We start from the raw sequence: 20,794 nt of genomic DNA, 5'->3' as shown, positions 1-20,794 counted from the left end.
CCACCCGATAAGGACCGGGTTGGAATTATCACCGGTTCCCCGGTGAGTTGATTTAGCCAGAGAATCATGAACGTTATTTACACCTAATTACGCTTTCAATAGATACAGCAACAATCTTTTATCATTTTCTTATTTACAGACCACGCGCCTCGATCATTAGGATCAGGTAATTATTCCTACCCTTACTTTCAGTTTTCTTTCGCAGCTGCCTACTGATTTACCTCTTGAAATTAAGATTCTGACCTGATTTTAGTGGTCCTGCTAGACTTATTCACCAGTATTGTCTTAATGGAGTGACACGGCTTGTTGTTTTTATTTTACCGCATGTCTAAGAAAAATGGAACCCCTTTTCACTTACAAGCAAAGTGAGATTTTGAGTACGCTTTTAAGGCTTGGCACTGACAATTATTTGGTGAGATTTACACTATTGAAATTAGAATTCGAGGGCCACATGCATAACTACTTAAACATGAGATGTGTGATAACAAAGCAACTATGCGATTCAACTAACTATAACCCGCTTTAATCAATGGTTAGTTTCATTTTATTTTCTAAGAAATACAGTTTTCATATTGGGAGCTTCGTTTAAATTAAAAGTAAGGATTACTGCTTATTAAGTAATTAACATTTTGGTTTATTCGCGATTGACGCTGAACCATTGGTTTGAAACCATAACTAAAGCATGGTGGTCTCTTAAATAATTCGCCTTAGCTACTGTGAACAGTATACTAGTTATATCCTATAGACCAGGTTTTAAGAGACAGTTGTTGTTGAAATTTCAAGTCAATCGAATTTCGAAGTGAGACAGTCACCATTAGTAATTCACCTCACAGTGCACTTTTGTGGATTACTGCTTATCTAGCAATTAACAATTTTGTTTATTCGCAATTGACGCTGAACCATTGGTTTGAAACTATAACTAAAGCATGTTGGTTTCTTAAATAATTCGCCTTAACTACTGTGAACATTATACTAGTTATATCCTACAGACCAGGTTTTAAGAGACAGTTGTTGTTGAAATTTCAAGTCAATCGAATCTCGAAGTGAGACAGTCACTATTAGTAATTCACCTCACAGTGCACTTTTGTGTATATTTAAGAGATGAACTCACTGGAGGCTTATTTTAACCTCATATGCGCCGTATGTCACGACACATTACTCTATCGCACAAGTTTAGATTCATGAATACAAATGAAATAACGGTTTTACTTTCAGTACAAAAAGTCACCTATTGTTTTACTCCCGCCCCTTCTTGTTGGTTTCCACCTCACTGGTGTCCTTTCTCATTACACGTACCCTCCGTATGTTTGTGATATCATTTTGACTTTATTATATCTCTTATAGCCCTGAAGAGTCACAGCCACATGCTGTGATGAAACACGTGTAGGCTTAAGTGACAAGCACAGTGATTCCTAAGGGGTGAACACTGTTGATGAATAAATATTTTGAAAAAGAAAATTACGTTTGGTTTGATCTATCCCGAAGGAATGAATGCTTGAAACATAAGAATATCAACTACATACGTATAGTGTGCTCTGGATCCTTGCCCAATCATAATAAGAAGGAGGTTTGTGTACCTCTTCTCTTCACAGAGGTTAAGGTTTTCCTCTGTCCAAGTAGCACCTACCCTGATACTACGACAACCTAATACTTTACCGTGAGAAGTTGAGCGCCAACATTTCTGAACACTCAAAAAACCTACTCATTGACTTTTAAAAAACCTCTCAGTATGAATGTCTTGCTGTCCAGTGAGTTGCTGAGACAATTACTCCACCACGTTGCTCTTTCTATGTCCACCCGCAGTGCAGTGTTTTTGATTGGTCTTGTGTGCTCTGACAGGAATCTCTTTAGCATAATTGATGTTTCTTTATTTATGAGGCCTTGGCTTCCCTTTCTCATAAAACAAACCCTTGTGTTAGATCTGTGTACACAGACAGGCTTCCCGTTATAAAATGAACATGATTTATTAATTGGTTGGATAACACTCGAGCATGTGGTTGAGTGGTAAGTAACGGTCACGTGACCCACCGTGGGCATAATTGGACTGTCACTAGAAATGCTGCATCGTAAACTACCATATGTAGTAAATGTACCTGGATTGTTGACAAACATTACAGCAAGTGAAGGGTGGGCCACTGGCATGGGCCACTCCAGTGTTGGGAATCATTAACGCCCGAAGAAGGGTCCAGTGTGGTTAATAAAGGTGTAAACTCAGTCGTTGCAGCTCACTCACATTCAGTGGCTATAGATACACTGCAGTGCAAACTATGGTGACAGGGATTGGTAGTGGCAAGTTCTGACAAAACGTTTGCCTCTGTAGCAAAAGTATTTTCATTAGTACTCTCTACAGGCCTGATTCACATATCTTGTTCTGTGAGTAGATATCTCTTAGTCTTGTTTTAGTTTTTTAAGGGTGAATAGCCACTAACGATCACTTCTTACAAAAGCAACTTACTACTTCCCCTCTCAAATCTATTCTCATCATTCTATCCCTTCTCTAAACTGTACTAAACGTACAAGAAAACAAAAGCACAAATCTAACACAACTAATGCAGGAAAGAAAGAAAATAAAACGACTAATCTACTATAAACTAACCTCTCATCTTGAGTTCAGGAGCAGCGTGCTACTTGCCGCAAAGTGCTTCAACGTTTCTTCAGAGGAAGTAAGCGCTATATAAATACAAGTTGAAATTACAACTACTGCTGAATTTCCGAGTTTTATTCAGAGATCATTACCTGCAAATTGCTTCTTACCCCAGATGCACTCACGAATTTTCAGGAATAAGGCATGCTTGGTCATAGAAACAAAAGAAAAAGCCAGTTCAATTGGATCCGCAAGGAATCGTGTTTTATTCAGGCAAATTCTTAAGATGTCACACCTAAATCTAGAGTATTACAAAACTACTTACAAGGACTTAATCGTGTGAATGAATAAATGGCTAACCCCATAATCCCTTCTGATGAATTGTAGTGAACAACATGCCTGTCTAACACATAAAATAGAAAGAAACGCCTTTTCTGGTCATGAATGTTTGGCTGCCCTGATGGTGCCCATTGTTGGCACAACACTACTATGAAAGTTATTTTTCTACTCAGAAGCCTTGACCGAGCGAGCGGACTCCCCTCTGCAGTGAAATAGATTGTCCCATTGCATGTTTATAGGTCCGGCAGGAGACAACTAAGTGGGGGAAGCCTCATGGGCGGCTGATCAATATTGATGACTGCACTTCCAAGGGATTACCAGGTGCACAGGCCACCTCTGAGAATCAGAAAATGAGCGTTAATTCGGGACATATTTCACGCCCTATTCTAAGGATAACTGCATTATTCTAGCCGCTGCACCTTCACAGGCCCGCCTGACCGTTAGCAACCTGTTTTGTATTAGATTTAAAACAGCTTAAATGAACCCAAGATAAAATAGCCCCTCTCCGGCAAACATTCGGAATGGTATTTCTTTAGCGTCCCCGCCCATTAATATTGATGCATGCCCGCACTTAGAGCTGCAATGGTGATTTGTAACCCTATAAACTGCGCTGCTGTTGCTGTCAGGAATCGATTTCAGCTCCTAATGGCATGACGCAACCTCTGTCAATGACAGGTCCCCCTTGTTTAGAAGGTACTCAGCATTTGTCGGAAATTAGTGCAAACTGTGCAATACTAAAAGTCACACATTGCAACACATTAGCTTCGGTGCATGCCACAGCAGTGTAGCAAGGGACACATATTTAGCATTGATCTTGATTGTCGGCTGCAGGGATCGACCTTCAGACATGTGTCTTTAACATACCTCCCAGTACACCCTCATTTGGAGTGCATCACCCTTCCTGCACCCATCTTCACTCTCCAAGCCAGTAGATTGCCCCACAAAGTCTTCAGTCGGATCTTGGGGTATGAAAATGTGCTCCACTACCCCAAAGCATTGTTCTCTCCATTGATTTTAGTGGACTCGCCTTCAAGCCCACAACCCACTCAATGTCACCTTCACTGGAGATCCAGAAAGCTGAGAGGTATGCTTTAATGTGGGGCTGCTACCTCCTGTCACTTCCTTGTCACGTGATACTGCCAGTGAGCATCAGTAAACAGGCAAGCAGAGTGCAGGCCACTTGCAACCCTGAAACCCTGAAACCCTGAAACCTTTTTAATTGTGTTGCTGTATTTGCATTTTATTCCTGTGTGTCCGCTCCCTCCCCCTCGCTCTTTATTTTAAAATTGAATTTGTAAAGAACCCTCCACTACATTAGCGCTGCTCGCTTACTGCGCTAGGACATACTCCTTTAGTGAGATTCCTCTCCTGCCTGTCCTGGGAAGCGGTCGAGTGTCAGACCGGCCTCAGGGGGGACATCTGATTGTCAGGGAAGTCAGGCAGCGGCCATCTTAGTGAGGGCTCGCGCTGCACGTCGCGCTTCGAGCGCTTAAAACAATCGTCCATGGCTCCGCGCAGCATACGCGCATTGTGTGCGCGCCGATCGCGCGCCGGAGTCAAGCCAGAGTCCTGCCCGTCTGCGCCCGTCCGCGACCAGACGGGACGCGGGGCAGGGGACTCTGGTCATATTATCATCTCGCAGACATCCGAGATAGCGCCTTCCAATCAGCAATACCGCTACACTCGCGAGATGTTACTTGAAATCGGTAAGACCCCCACTAAATCATGTTATCACTCCATAGACCCCAATGCACTGTCATCTCAATGCAATTCCTGCAACTTTCGTTTTGTTAATGTTCCCAACCCTAACCATCCTGCACCTAATCTTAAAGTGATGCTTCTTAACTGCAGATCCATGGTCAAGCACAAATTGGAACTTCACGACCTGTCATTAAATCATGACTTTGATGTAATGTTTCTAACAGAAACCTGGCTAGATGAATCCTCATCCCCAGAAATACTTGAGACAGTCCCGCAGAATTACAGCTTACTAAGGATCGACAGGCCTATACAGCGCGGTGGAGGTCTTGCTATGATCTTCAAAAAAGAACTGGAATGCACCCTTACTAACAAGGGCATCACCAACTGTGAAAGTGGCACTTTCACCATTAAAGTGACCCCTGCCATGACCATTACTGGGATTCTCATTTATAGGCCCCCTGGCAATGCCACTCCTTTCTGTACCCAACTAATAGAAACGGCGACGCAACTAGCTATCAAATACAACAACTTTATGATACTAGGTGACCTTAATCTTCATTTCGAAGATTTACATGCTAAGGAAGCTCAACTTCTGAAGTCAGCCCTTCATGCTCTGGGAATTACTCTGCTCTCCACTGCCCCTACACACAAACATGGCCATCTCCTCGATCCTATCTTCACGACCTGGGAAGGTATTGATATACAACCCCCGGTCCCTATCATCTGGTCAGATCACTACATGATCATGTTCAACATACCCAAGACCAGGTCAAAGAATAATGTCCACAAACCCTTGTATGCCAAGCGACGCAATTGGAAAAACTATACCCCAGAACGTCTGTTTGACTAATTAAAAATCCACCCTCCCCCCCAAGGTCAGTCCCTTCAAGAAACCTGGAATTCATATGAACTATGGCTAAGCAAGGCACTTGATAAAATTGCCCCTTGGACCTGCAAGCCCCCAGCTAGGAGAACAAAATCTGAACCGTGGTTCTCAGAAAAATTAAAGGGAGCTAAAGCTCGCTGCAAAGCGATCGAAAGGAAATGGAGAAAGAACTACTCCATGGAACTGAAGGAGACCTATAAACAAGAACTAAGGGCCTATCAGAGACTTATAAGAGAGGAAAAAAGTCACTTTTACCAAAATAGTATTGAACAGGCCATAAATCCATCTAAAGAACTGTTTCGGATTTACAAGGAACTAACAGACACGTCAAACCTAGACACGCAGGACACGTTCTCTAATGAATTATGCGAAAAAATTGCAGACTTCTTTGTCCATAAAGTAGAGAAAATTCATGCTACTTTCTCCACCCCCCCCCACATCTGGTAAGACAAATCCCCCTCTTTACAAAACCACTCTTACCCATTTCTTCACTCCCGACAAAGAAAAACTGTCCAGCATAATCAACAGTATCCACTCTGGCTCCCCTAATGACGTATGTCCGTTAGATAAATGCAAAGACATTATGGATATTGCCCTCATGGACCAAATAAGCCAACTCATTACCCTCTCTTTCGAAGAATGCCATGTCCCGGAGGCTTGGAAAAACGCCCAAGTCATTCCCCTGAAAAAAAAACCTAATGTTCCGATCACCCAATTCCAAAATCTCAGGCCAATATCTCTATTGCCTCAATGCGCCAAAATAATAGAGAAAATTGTTAACATCCAACTAATGGCGTTTTTAGAGGAAGAAAGCATTCTTCACCCCACTCAATCCGGTTTCAGACCTAATTACTCCACGGAGACTGCTGTCTTGTATTCCACGGAATATATCCGCAAGATGGTGGACAAGGGTGAAACAGCAGCGTTGGTCATGCTTGACTTAAGCGCAGCTTTCGATACTGTGCTACATGCCACGCTGCTGTGCCGTCTTTCAGATATCGGAGTAAAAGACTGTGCATTGGCGTGGATTAAATCATTCCTCACCAACAGAACTTTCCAGCTTCATTGCCCGCCCTTCAAATCATCTTCTAGGACCGTCAGCCATGGGGTTCCACAGGGCTCTAGCTTGAGCCCTACCTTGTTCAACATCTATATGGAACCCCTGGCCCAGATCATAGAGAACTTTGGGGTTGGCATTGTTAGCTACGCCGATGACACCCAGCTTATGTTTAAGCTGACCCCTGATACCGAGGAGTATGCCTCAAACTTCTCGGAGTGCATGGCTGCTGTGGCCGGGTGGATGGACAGTAACTGCCTCCGTCTTAATGGAGACAAAACTGAGGTGCTAGTGATAGGGAATAAAACCTCCCTATGGTCTCAAGCGTGGTGGCCCACATCTCTCGGCGAATGCCCTCGACCTGTCGAGAAAGTCAAGAACCTTGGGATCATGATCAACTCGGATCTATCAGGAAATTCCCAAGTTAACAAGATCATTGGTAAATGCATCGGCACATTAAGAATTCTCAGAAAAATCATCGACCTGCTACCTATCAAAGCCAGGAAAACCATCGTGCATGCTCTTATTACACCGCACCTGGACTACGGGAATGCCCTCCTCCTAGGCATCAACCAAAAACATCTACACCAGCTGCAATGTGTACAAAATGCGGCAGCCCGTCTGGTATTAGGTCTTCCCAAAAGAACTTCTGCCAAAACTGCATTGTCCAAACTGCACTGGCTCCCCGTAAAGGAGAGAATAAAATTCAAGAGCCTCTGCTATGCTCATAGGATAGCCCACAACAAGGGTCCCACCTACTTAAGGAGCCTCATGACCATACACCGCCCTACCCGTCACCTTAGGTCCTCAGGAATGTCCCTTTTCACACTCCCCCGCATCCACAGAGCAAAAATCGGTGGCCGCTCCTTTCGTTATCTAGGTGTGAAACACTGGAACGCTCTTCCGATTCATTTAAGAATGGAACCATCTGAAACTCTGTTCAGAGCTAACTTGAAAACCCACCTTTTCCCTCAATAACTCTGCCACGCTCTCTTCCTTTGACTTGATTCTCGGTTGAGATTCTTCAGCAATTAGCGCGGGGATACACAGTTGTGCAGCCATGCGCTTAATAAATGTTTTATTATTATTATTATTATTAAACATGAGCAGTGCAGGAGGTAACTAAAGCAGCCTCTTAAATTGATTTGAGGTGTACCATGTTATCTCCCTGGAGTCTCTAAACCCTTGTCATTTGTAGTTTAACAAAATAAATACAGGGATGAATGCATAAAATGTTGTACCCTTTTCTATGTCATCCACAAATTCAAATAGTGATACACTGCCTAAGGTGACACTTTTCTGGATTCCCTTTAATTACCAGTTCCTCATTTACTGATCAGAACATGGTCTTGGTTTGAGACCTGAGCGTTGCAACACGTCCTTGGCAGGGTTCCCAAATTCTCCTGAGGATCGGACTCATTTTAGCTTTTATTCTTTACTCCACTATATTGATTACTGAAGAGCTAAACTGCATCTCTCTTTACCGCTGCAACCATTCAGGTGCCCCAAACACCACCCAGAATTAGGACAAGGTGTCGCTGAGGAGGTGTACAGGAGTGAGATGTAAGAGCCTTCAAAGCATTTAATTGATTCACCAAAACGGGTGTAAATGACCACATGCAGGGTTTCTGCCTGCATCTATGTGCAGTTTACAATTGTTTGTATATATAAGCATATTTCTGGCAGTCCCTTGCTTAAATTATGGTTGACCTGGTCTCTGTCCCTTCATGTTATCCATAAAGACTGGCCATTTAGAACGGTTTCCCTCAATTTAGAATCTAAGATGTGCATAGGTAATTTCATGTGCCAACATTACAGACTTCTAATGCAACGTACATTTCTCATTCACACATTAGATTATTTTGGAAATGGTCTCAAAACAGTTTAGTCCTACACAGTAACCCCTTCTCACACATCCTGCTTAATTAGGACAGTTTATTATGCTGTACAACACTTTCAGCGCTACTTATGCCTGGTTGTAAGGCGGGTGCTTATGTCTCAGCGCATACCTTTGAAGTTACTACTGAACGAGGGTTCACCCAATTGCAATACATGTCCCAGGCCAATCCACTGACACGCCCCTGCATCTGCCCACACACCCAATCTGCACGTCCAAGTTCATAATTTACTCATACTATGTGTATTTTATCCATGCATCATTTACCCTTCTACTTGCGTAATACACCTGAGTGAATTACAAACACATGATACTTGGGTAAGTAATTTACAACTTTTATTGATTTAAGTCGTACTTAACAGGATAAAAAACTTTGTGAATTGGACTCATTGTGTTCAATAGTCACTTTTCCACCATAACAACAACACAATTCTAATGCAAAGTCTTGCGAGCAAGAAGCTTTCGAAGAAAACTCAAAAAAACATCTCGTTCCAAAGACTTCTCGGCACATCTCAGTGGGCCTTAATCAAAAACAATGTGAGTTTTAGAGGCAAGACAAGCTTTTCTCCTTTCAGTGTTTGATGGCAACGAAGGGCACACCATTGGGGGAAGGCTTTTTGCTGGTTTAGAGGGCTGAGAAATTCACACAATCTTCCTAAGCAATGAAAACCTGTCTCTCGAATAGTGGACACGTGCCTGTAGTGTAGCGCTCCAGTCATTACGCGGCTGCATGATTATGTGGAGCGTGGCCGCCATTTTGAGTGCAATTGAGCGCCCTGTCCGAGCACGGATCGGACGTGTTCCCGGCGCTCTCCTGGCATAAGTTAATAAACATATGACGTACCTGCACAGAGTGTCCCGCTTCTTCCTTGGGGTAAACAGCATTGTTACAGTGGCGACGAGGTCGGGACCCGACGAGGAAAAAAAACGGAGAAACACGAGTCACCGGAGTACCGGACCCCAGACGTCCAGTGGGCATGCGAATGCCACACCACGTATTGCCAAAATTACTCTGAAGTTGTTGGATTACAGGTATGTTGTCGAGTACATCCCGGGAGCAAAGAACAAAGTTGCTGACTATCTCAGCCGGGCTTCAGCCATGGAGGAGGCTTCGCACTACTTGGAAGAAGATGTCAGCGTTGCGTTCATGGAAGACCATGAAAAAGTGATAAGTGGGCAAGAATGGAAGAAAGCCTATGAGGAAGACCCAAACATCGAGGAAGTGAAGCGCTTCATACTGCAAGGATGGCCGGATAAGAAACATATGAAAATGGAGCATAGGAAGTTCTTTGAAGGAAGGGAGGATTTATCCATCGGAGACCAAGGGACCTTCTTATTCAGAGGCGACAAAGTGGTTCCTCCCGTTTCGGTAGTACCACACTTACTGCCTATTCTACATGAAGGGCACCTAGGCATCGTGAAGACGAAGCTGAGAGCGAAACTGTTGTATTGGTGGCGGGCGATGGACAGCCTGATTGAAAAACATGCCCGGGAATGTGAACAGTGCCAAGGGTCGGACAAATCACAAACCTTGATGCGCCCTTCACTGGGGAAGTTCGACACCCCATCAAATCCTTGGGAATAGTTGTCGATAGACATCCTGGGTCCAGTGATGGATGCGCGGGGAGTACAGAAATATGTGGTGGTACTCATAGACCGGTATTCCAAGTGGCAAGTAATAGACATCCAAGAGGAAATGGACACGGAGATGGTACTGAAGTTCCTTACCGTAACCTTCCTCCGAGAAGGCATTCCCCGCTCCATCTTAAGTGACAACGGACCTCGGTTCACGTCGGAGAAATGGAACAATTACCTGGAAAGGAATGGCATCAAGATTAAACACACATCCATATATCACCCCATTGGCAACGGGTTGGCCGAAAGGTTTAACCGAGTCATGATGGGCTCCATACAATCTGCAATAGGAGCGGGAAAAGAAAGTGAAGAGTACATTGTGGGCCTACAGAATCACCCCGACATGCAAGGGATACAGTCCCTTCCACATCCTGCGGGGACGTGATCCTTTCACGAAGGACAATCTGGCGTGGAAAGAACGCACCAGCATGAGCAAATGGTCCCCTGCAGTTGTCCATCGCAATTTTGGAAAGAGCTCAAAGTATATCCCCGAACACTTCAACAAAAGGCGCAATGTGAAAGAGACAAACTTAGAGAGAGGAGAATGGTTCCGAGTTAAACTGGCCCAGTTGAAAAGAAAAGGGGACAGCAAATTCAGAGCACCCATGCAAGTAAAGGAAGTATACGACAGGGCGGCGCTGCTTAGTGACGGAAAAACGTGGTCCCAAGATCGGATGTCCAAATGCAACAAGATACTGCAGTGGGCCCGAGAAGAAGGATCGCAACCCAAGGAGTATCAGGTCTGACCCGAGAACAGTGTCCCATTAAGGGAAAGTGAGGTGATCTCCGGAACAAGGGAAGGAGAGGAAGAGTTGGATAGAGCGGACTATCCAGTCGATGTAGAACGTCCTGGAAGCCCTGGCCAAACTCCGCGGAGAGAAACCCCCAGGGAGCCGGAAGAATGGGAGCACTCACGCCGGGAGAAGGTTCCGAGAGTCACCCCCTTACCCCGGTGAGACGCACCTGGGCGGGGAGAACTATGGTAAGACCGGCGAGATACAGAGACTATGAGATGGGGGAGGCGAATGGCCTTGCGGGCAGATAGACTGTGAGACTTTACTTTCTTTTGTTTGTATATATAAAAGGAGGGAGATATGTAGTGTAGCGCTCCAGTCATTATGCGGCTGCGTGATGACGTGGCGCGTGGCCGCCATTTTGAGTGCGATTGAGCGCCCTATCCGAGCACTGGCATAAGTTAATAAACATACGACGTACCTGCACCCAGTGTCCCGCTTCTTCCTTGGGGTAAACAGCATTGTTACAGGGCCTTCATTTTATTTTCCGGAGAGAATTGTTTACAACTATTTGTGATAGGGTTGTTATGCTCCTCTCATGTCTGAACCTAAGCTGCGTTAAAATGATCAGTGGCTGTGCCAGCTTTAACTGTTTTCTTTCTTCTTGGCTTAGCTGGGTGGCAGGTCGCGCCAGGGAGCAGCATCTACATTGACGATGACGATGATGACGTGATGATGGATACGTCAGAGGTGGAGGAAATCAACTCCGTGAACAGCTGCCTTGCTTCAGAGGGGACCACAGAAGACTCGTGTACCTTGAGTTCCCAGTCGGATAGCGCATCCCTGGATTACCAGAGTGACAGCACCAAGCGACACGACCGACCACAGTGGAGGCAGGAGGACACCTCGGAAACGGATATGACGTACACTGCCACGATGTGCCCCGTGAGGAATATATCTGTCAATAGCGACGACTCTTGGCTCTCTCCACAGAGGTACGTTAATTACAATGGATGCCTTGAGCGGAATTTCAGACTTAAGTTAACAAATGTTTACAAAGGCCATTCCTGTTCGAGCCAGATTTTGTGTATTGCTAAATGTACAAAATGAATGAACTGTAAAACTCTCTGTAAGTTCTGTAAGAACGCAGGTGTGTAAAGACTGTAACATTAATAGTTTGATACCAAACATTAAGTGAATGGGAAATGCATGATTTTTTTATTGTCAGAAGACCAGCGAGGGCTCTTGGAAATTCAAAGGCACGTCACAGGACGTGCCTGTAACAAAATGCTTGGGTTTTGCTGCATATGTTGATAAACGATTGGAGAAAGAGTAACACTCTTGGAATTTCCCACAGGATAATTTCACAAGTTTCAAATCACCCTTTAAGATCTGCGCCCTCTATCTAAATAATTCCATGCAGAATATTGGAAGACACAGATTCATATTCTTCTGTGGTCCTGAGGATAATCCCCACACTTGGGGGATTTGAAACGCGTCGACCTTTTGTGTGTTTTGTTTGTTGGCCAATCATTTTGCTAATTGCTGTATATCAATTATCTATTGATGGCTTTGTTATATAGTAAAAGATATTTGTATTAGATCGACTATTTATTAGGTGTCCCCGTCCAATCTAAAAGATTTAAAAATAATCGAGGCAGGACACTTTCACACACATTCCACTTATCCTTCCTTTCCTTTTCTTTTCTGATGTCATTCCACCATTATGTTGGGTATATATGAGACACAGATTGTGAATGAATGTGAAATGAATGTCTGACTTTGCACCAAATAAATTTTCTTTTTGATCTATCAAAAATTTCGAAAAAGAAAAAGATTTTGACTTAATAAATTGATTTGATGAACTAGTGCAGACTGAACGTTTAGTCTTTGCAGGACAGTATTTTGTTTATTGTTTGTTGCTATATGTTTGAATAGATTGGGCAGTACTGGCAGTTGTTTGGTTGAGCATATGCTAGTCAAGCCATGCTGTGAAGTGCACGGTTGCTGGCTGTCTAATTCATAAACGAAGAACTAGGTGTTCACTAGTGTAATTATGTTTTGGTGGGCCCCTCTGTTAACCCATTAAACTGATGGGCATTACCTTCCTCCAACCAGTCGGTGCTGAGCCCTTTTTTGGCTATTTGGGTAGTTTATGCTTAGGGCTCCATCATTTTTTTCCACACATAAAGTATCCACACTAATTTTGCGTCCCTTTTTCCAGCACCCTGGGGATTCTAAAGGTACACAGTGTTTATGAATTCCCCTAGAAGGGACAGAAAAAATAGGCAAAATGTAGCTTCATCTTGAGTTTCTTAAGAAAAATACGAAAAAGTGCTGTGGATAAAAGTGTCTGTTAGCTGTGCGAAAATCACAATCTTCCCAGTTTTCAGGAACATGCTGAGCTGAATTAAAAAAACTATTATTTTTACCACAGTTTTGGCATTTTTCAAAAAGGCAGGCCATTTTCCTTTTTTGTGCTTTCGACCTATTTCCAGTTTGTGGTGGAAGCAAGCGTGAAACCCATGGGGGATCCAGGAAAGCTATACATTTCTGGAAAGTAGACACAATTCCAAATTCAGCTAGGGTTCATATGTAGATCCCTCAAAGTTTTCCCAAAGAAACTGACTGCTGAAATAAAGAAATATTGAAAACAAGTAGGAAAAAATGGCCATTTGTCACAACGTTTTCATCTGTAACTTTTGGTCACAATGGTCAATTTGCAGAAACAATATACCATTACGTGCACTAGACCCTTCTGGTTTTAGATATATATAGGGTTTGTAGGTTCTCCAAGAACTCAAAGTACTCAGAGTCAACAACCAAGTTGCATCATACAATGGTTTTTCATTGCGTACGAAGTATAGACCAATTGATACAGTAAAATAAGTAGAATAAAAAATGGGTATCACGGAAACCTATGCATTCTGAAATGGGCACAGAATATGGAGTTTAGGAGCAGTGGTTATTTGTACAATTTTGAATTAGTGCGTACACGTACTATCATATGGCTTAGAGGGTATTTTTCAAAATGTCTTCGTTCCTACACACTGGCTTACATATGGAAGGCACAAACGCAGCAAATCCAATTGGTAATAGAAAATGTTCTTCTATTCTATGCTCCTACATGTCGTCTGATAAAAATGGTACCTCCCTTGTGTGGGTTCGAATAGTGCCTTGTATGGGAAATGGGCCAAACCACAACATAGGCACATAACATTTTTCCACTGAAAACAGACCAGTTTTTTCCCAATGTGGATAGCTGTGGATTTTGGGGCCTTGCTCAGCCACCACCTAAGGAACCTGAGCAAACCTTCACATTTTTAAAACTAGACACCTAGGAAAATCCAAGGTGGTGTGACTTGTGTGGCTCTCACCTTTGTAAACCTTTAACTTTAATATAAAATCAAATGTTTGTCACATTTCTGTGATGGACAGTTCTGGAATCTACAGGGAGCCACAAAATTCCTTCCACCCAGCATTCCCCGAATTCTCTCGATAAAAATAGTTCTCACTTGTGTGGGTAGGCCTTGTGCCTGCAGCAGGAAATGGCCAAGAATGCAACATAGATACATCATATTTTTCCACTAAAAACTGGGTAGCTGTGGTTTTGGGCACTAGCTCACTGGAACCTAGAGAAACTAGATGAACTTGCATACTTTTGTTAACTGGACACCTAGGGGAATCCAGGATGGAGTCACTGGCATGGCTCTCAGCAGATTTTTGTTTTACCCAGAATCCATTACAATACTCAAACCTTGACTAAAAACATATTTTCCTCACATTTCTGTGATGGAAAGTTCTGGAATCTGCAGGGAGCCACACATTTCTTTACACCCACCATTCCGTTGAGTCTCCCAATAAAAATGGTACCTCACTTGTGTGGGTAGGCATAGCGCCCACGACAGGAAACTGCTCAAAACACAACATGTATGCATCACATTTTTCCACACAAAACTGACCCTTTTTTTGCAAAGTGGGTAGCTGTGGATTAAGGGCCATGGCTCAGCCGGCACCCAGGGAAACCTAGCAAACTTTAACATTATTGAAAACTAGGCACCTGGGAGAATCCAGGGTAGGGTGACTTGCATGGCTTTCACCAGGTTTTCTAACCCAGAATCCCTTGTAAACCTCAAACCTTGACTAAACAATATGTTTTCCTCACATATCTGTGACGGAAAGTTCTGAAATCTGTGGGGAGCAGCAGACATCATACCACCCTGGGCTCCCACTTGTCCTCCGACAAGAACGGTATCCCAGCTATGTGGGTGGGCCAAGAGACAATGACACAAAAAGCCCTAAAGCGCCATGTTGATAAGATAAGCAATAGAGGTAGTTGCTGTATTTGGGGTAGTGCTGTGGCACCTCCTGTGCAATCCTGCGAACCAGAGATATTTTTTAAATGGCATCTGCCTGCTCTTAAGATGGAATTAGCAGCTGTAGGTTTTCTGTATAATTTAGGATTTAGTCTTCCTTTTTTGATATAGATAGTAATGTTTAGATAGTCAATCTCCGTAGTAGATATGTTCGATGTAGTCTAAATGTTCCAAATGTTAGTATTAATTTCCTGTAGGTATTGTATCAGTTGTATTTTGGTTCCTTGCCATATATAAAGAATATCATCAATGTAACAACCCCAAAAGATTATATGAGATGTATATTTGCCAAATTTCTCGTCACGTAGACAGAATTTCTCTACTTCTCCCATAAAAATACAGGCATATAGGAGTGCAGATTTGGCACCCATCACTGGTGTTTGAGTCTGAAGATAATAATCCAAATTTAAAGTGAAGACATTGTGAGTAAGGCAGAAATTAAGCATTTCTAAGATCATTTGATTAGATTCCAAGAAATGGGCCGCCTTGGTTACTAGTGCCTTTTGTACCGCTTTGATGTTATCAGTATGTCTAAGGGAAGTGTAAGGTTAATGACACCTGTGGTTGCCAGGATATTGTCATCTTCCCATTAAATATTGTCCAATTTTTGTAGTCTGTCCTTCATATCTTGGATGTATGAGGGAAGATTTTTTTTTTGGACAGGTTGCAGGTGAATGTCAATATATCCCTCTACACAGAAGCAAATGAAATTAATACGAATACATTCCTTAGTGTCTGAGGCTGTTGTGGGACTAATGCACCGCAATGGTCAGTACCTTATTGTATTCCTTAACAAGTACCTTCCCTGGCGTCCGACTGCCATCAAACCTCTAACCATATTGAATTGTAAAACCATATACAGGGAGAGCAATATGTGTGTTTCCAAGTAACTTATCAAAAATAGAAAATGGATTCGTTCAACAATCAAACACAGTTGGTCAGTAGTCATTCTATAAAGTAGTTTGCAAAGGAATAAATTGTTGAAGTTCAGAAACTTTTCAGCTTCTTTATTCACATATTTTGCCAATTCTCCAAACTGTATTCCGTGACAAAAAGACCCAGCCAACGCGTTTCGTCCCTGGCATGGGACTTCTTCTAGCTTTTGTTGCATTCTGATGCTGGCACCCTCTGCCTGGACACCACAGAAATAGTTATTAAGTCCCTATTCTCTGTCCAGGAACAGTCTGCAACTTGTTAAGGGGACCTAAAGCGATTTTTTCCAGAAATATATGGGAGGGTGTTATATCCCGCTTAGTGTTGAATTTAAAAGTTTGCTTCTGAAGAACTAACTAACTAACTAGGGTATTTCAAATATGGAAGTGTTGAAGGATGATGTAAAGTATGATGTGATGATCCCAATATCAGAGCATGTTGGGTAGTTTCTGTCATTGAGGGTTTTCATTTCTGAGTTAATAATGGGATGTGACGTTATCTGTGGACTTTAAGATCTGTGGTATCTGCAGAGTGTTCTCGCAATGCTGCCACCTCTGCTTTAACTTGCAACCTTCCATACATTCGAATTTTAAAGTATTGACTTGTAAATGAACCTTTCTTAAAGCCAACATATCCTAGGATCAGGATTATATGTGTTTTTTAGAGACAAGGTGGTTTTGAGAACTCATCCACCTTTCAGATGTCTACATACATGAAGAAATATGACATCCTGTCTTCTTTCCCAGCCCCTTTACCTCAGAGATTTTGCATTATCTACACCATGGTTTCTTAATGCACTGCTGCATGGATAAATGCTATATAGGTCTTGCTGCATTTAATCACGCATTCAGAGTGCTTACGTTGTCATGAAAATTGTACTCAATGAACTTGTTTTTATTTTCATTTTTACAAATTTTAAACGTTTTTCTTGACTCTGTGCTGTGTAGCACTAACACAACCTTTGTGGTGGTGGCAATTTTTTATAGATTCAATTGACTTCTTACAAGAGAGGGCCAGAAAATCAAGCTGTGACACCCTGGCCAAGAAGGGAGCATTGGACTGTATGCAATCTGTTGTATGAGTTATAGGCCTAATGCACAAAGATTTTGCTGTGTAGGTGTGACTTACTCATGTAGTACTCCTGACCGATTCACTAAAGCCTGTTTGAATGCGTAAAGTAGTACTACAGGGGACTGTTTTCCGTTCTCTTTCACGCCTTTATTAATCATCCCATAACATTCTGTCCCGTATAGGCGAAAGTGAGAAAGGGGCACAGTCCAGTCTAATTGTTTTAATTGTATATAACTACTACCTTACTAGTCCCTATAAATTCCCATTGTAGATGCTTTGGGACCCCTTCAGAAAGGTATGTCAGAGTGCGCAGAGAATATCACCTCAGTTTTTATGCACCCCAGACTTCTTTGTGAATAGGCCCCATTGTGCAGCAGCAGAAGGAGGGGGCGAGTATGCCCTTTATTGACTGAAGAAATGTAAGCTTAAAACGTGATCACCACGCGGAGCCTTTTCAGAAGCAGCCGGGCGCGGAATGGGCAGGGTATACCGTAAACCCCGAGTGCCAGGAAGCGTGCAGCTGCCTGCTCTGCCCTTCCAGTCAAGAGCTCGAGGCGGCTCCTGGCCCTGGCACCGGGGCAGGGCACACACACAGAGCAGTCAGCCACCAGCCCATATTCATCATTGTCTAGCAGGCCCGCCTTGTTGTTGACAGCCCGCGGGCCCTTGTTAACACCGGGCTCTCTCTCTCTCTCCAGGAAGGAATGTTGCCGTCGCAAGCACAAGACGGGAGAAACCCCATCCGAGACGGCGGAAGGTGGAGCCAGGGGACAGGGAGAGCACCCTTCCCAGCGCTCCTCGAGTATATTTTTATAGCTGTTATGCAGGAAGCGCCGACCTCCAACTGACCCGCTCTTGCTTGGCCCCACCCCCTCGTGAATTTATTCTGGGAAATCTTACCTTGCCTTGAAAATAAAACGCCCCCAGAATATTCTCACTTCTAACATAGTAAATCGTTTCTCTTTCAGATGCTTGCCTTTTCTTGTAAAAGGTCTTTTCTCCCTAGGTGTTAATTTGAAAATGCTGCCTTGGGTTTCTTTGTGTGCTCTGCAGCTGGGTAAGTTAATGCAGGTGTGCGCGCGTGCGTTGTACGACTCCAGGCCCTGCTGACAGCAGAAGTTGTCTCGGGACTTCCGAGCAGTCAGCAGTCCTGAGTTATAGCAGCCAGGCCTGCTAGTTACAGAAACCCAGTTCGGGTACAAATTTCCTTTGGAGGTGGCTGTATTATTTTGCTACTTGCAGCTCGCCAGTTCTGTAAATTTAGCTGCGCATTCGACAAAAACAGCAGTAACAGAAACGGTGTATATCCAGCAGTGTTTATCCATCATGTAAAACATGATAGCAGAGAAAGTCTCACAATGTTCTTGGAAAATAATCAAAGCGAGTCTGTCAACGAAAGATAAAGTCCTTCCTCTTCCACAAAGAAAATGTGAGAAATAACGCCTGAGTTTTGTTTGTTTCTAAATTAAGCCTTGTAGCTAGTGCCTGTAAGCTGGGTTGGAAGTGGAATATAACCAGAATGTTGATATTCTGTGCTCAAACAGAGCTGGTATTGTTTCAGACTTCAAAACCACTAATCATTGGGGGCGTGGCTTGGATGGCAAGGAGGCTAGAGACCTAAGTCCGGAGCTCCCGACCCCCAAGTCCAACGAGCGGCGCGCATCATAGTTCAACGCGAGAGAAACGGGCCCCAAAGCTAGGGAGGTGTATAGGAACCGATCAGGCACCCCGTGCGAGGCTCAGTGGAAGAAAAAGTGCAGGAACGAGGCGATGACGGAGGAGAAGACGAGCTGCCAGGGGGAAAAGAGGAGCGACCCCAAGATGGCGGCGTGACCAAGCAGACCCGGGGAAGACAACAAGCCACACAGACGACGAGCAAGCCAGCCCGGAGACACAACACACGACTGCCCCGATCCTACCGCCCCAGTAGAAGAGAGAGGCAGTTAAGGCGAGCGATCGGTGCAGCAGAAGCAACCGCCGGGAGGGGACAACCAAGTAAGCAGACAAGCCCCGGCATAGCGAGACAGCGTGAGCAGAACAGCGCAACAAGCGCGCTAGCCGCCCCCTTACTGCTTACAACCCGCAACCCAGAACTAAGGCTGGAAAATTTTAAAAAAAAGGGGGACAGTCACTCAAGCACAGCCCAAGCAGCGTCTGGCCAGCAGGGGAAGCCAACAACAAGGCGGCCATCTTGGTGAGGGGAGAAGAAGCACAGGGCGGCCATCTTGCCAAAGCACCCTACAGTGGTACGCCCCGCAGTGTATGTCCAGCCCAACGAACAGCGCAAATACAAGGTAAAGAACAGCAATAGCGCAAAAGATACCAGCGCAGGAAACACGCGAAGACATCGTCGCAGAGAACGCACCGGCTGCCCTCTCCCAACTCGCGAGCCAAAACTCGGAAGTGTAAAACTTCTAAAAAAAAGGCGCTCTCTCAAGCACAGCCCACAGCGAACAGTGCGAAACAGACCGGCGAGCGCGCTGGCCATATCTTTCACAACCCGAGACTCGGAACTAAGGCCAAGGCCAAGCAGCGTCACGTCAGCAGGGGTACCAACAACAAGGCGGCCATCTTTGTGAGGGGAGGAAGCATAGGGCGGCCATCTTGCCGAAGCATCGCTCTACCAAGCAAGTAAGCAAGCGCCGGCATAGCGGAACAGCACAGCAGATCAGCGCAAACAAGCGCGCTGGTAGCCTTGTTACTTCCTACAACCCGCAGCTCAGAACTAAGGCTGAAAAAGGGCAATCACTCAAGTACAACCCAAGCAGCGCCAGGCGGCCATCTTGGTGAGGAGAAAGAAGCACAGGGCGGCCACCTTGCCAAAGCACCACACAGCGGTACACCCCCAGTGTAAAAAAAAAAAAAAAAAAAGATCAACGCAGCAAACGAGATCCCTACAGCCCACGACTCAGATCTCAAACTTAAAAAAAGGGGGCAATCAGTCAAGCACAGCCCATAGTGAACAGCGCAAACAGATCAGCGCAGTTAACGCACTGGCCGTCTTCCCTCAACCCGCAACTCAGAACTAAGGCTGACATTTACAAAGCGGAGCCAAGGCAGTAGTGAAGCCAACAACAAGGCGGCCATCTTGGTGAGGGGGAGGAAACACAAGGTGGCCATCCTGCCAAAGCACCCGAACAGCGCACAACAACCCAACAAACAGCGCAAACAGATGAGCGCTACTCAGAACTAAGGCCGGCTTTTAAAGGGGGGCAATCACTCAAGCGCAACTCAAGCAGCGCCAGGCAAGCAGGGACGCTGATAACAACGTGACCATACAAACCACAACAAACGACCACCGGAACAAAGGCAAAAGAACCAGAGAGCACGGTGCAGGAGGCTGGCGGAGTATAGAACGAAAACCAGAGTGGTCAAGTGGCCACCCAGGTTTAGAGACGACACCACAACGTTGATAAACACCCTGAGGCTCAAAGAGGGTAAAGGGGGAGACAAAGCCGCAAGAGGACGCCCACCAACAGAAGGGAAGCCCAAGATCAACCAGGCCAAAAGAGGGACCGAGGCCATGGCAGGCAGAGATGGGAAACAAGGCACAAATGACCCGAAGAAGAGCAAGAATGAAA

The 20,794-nt window shown here is 44.5% G+C and overlaps 1 protein-coding gene across 3 annotated transcripts in view; it reads left to right on the top strand.

Moving 5' to 3' along the window:
* COBL (cordon-bleu WH2 repeat protein) overlaps nt 1–20,794 on the top strand; it is a 960,165-nt gene that overhangs the window by 845,008 nt on the left and 94,363 nt on the right. For all 3 annotated transcript variants that reach the window (XM_078688123.1, XM_078688124.1, XM_078688125.1), the window contains one exon: nt 11,507–11,828. In XM_078688123.1, coding sequence (XP_078544249.1) covers nt 11,507–11,828 — 322 coding nt within the window. The remainder of the gene's footprint in view (nt 1–11,506; nt 11,829–20,794) is intronic.

The sequence above is a fragment of the Lissotriton helveticus genome, chromosome 4_1 (genome assembly GCF_964261635.1).
Source record: "Lissotriton helveticus chromosome 4_1, aLisHel1.1, whole genome shotgun sequence".
Lineage (NCBI taxonomy): Eukaryota > Metazoa > Chordata > Amphibia > Caudata > Salamandridae > Lissotriton > Lissotriton helveticus.
The sequence above is the reverse complement of the archived record's forward strand: the minus strand, read 5'-3'. Positions and strand labels throughout refer to the sequence as shown.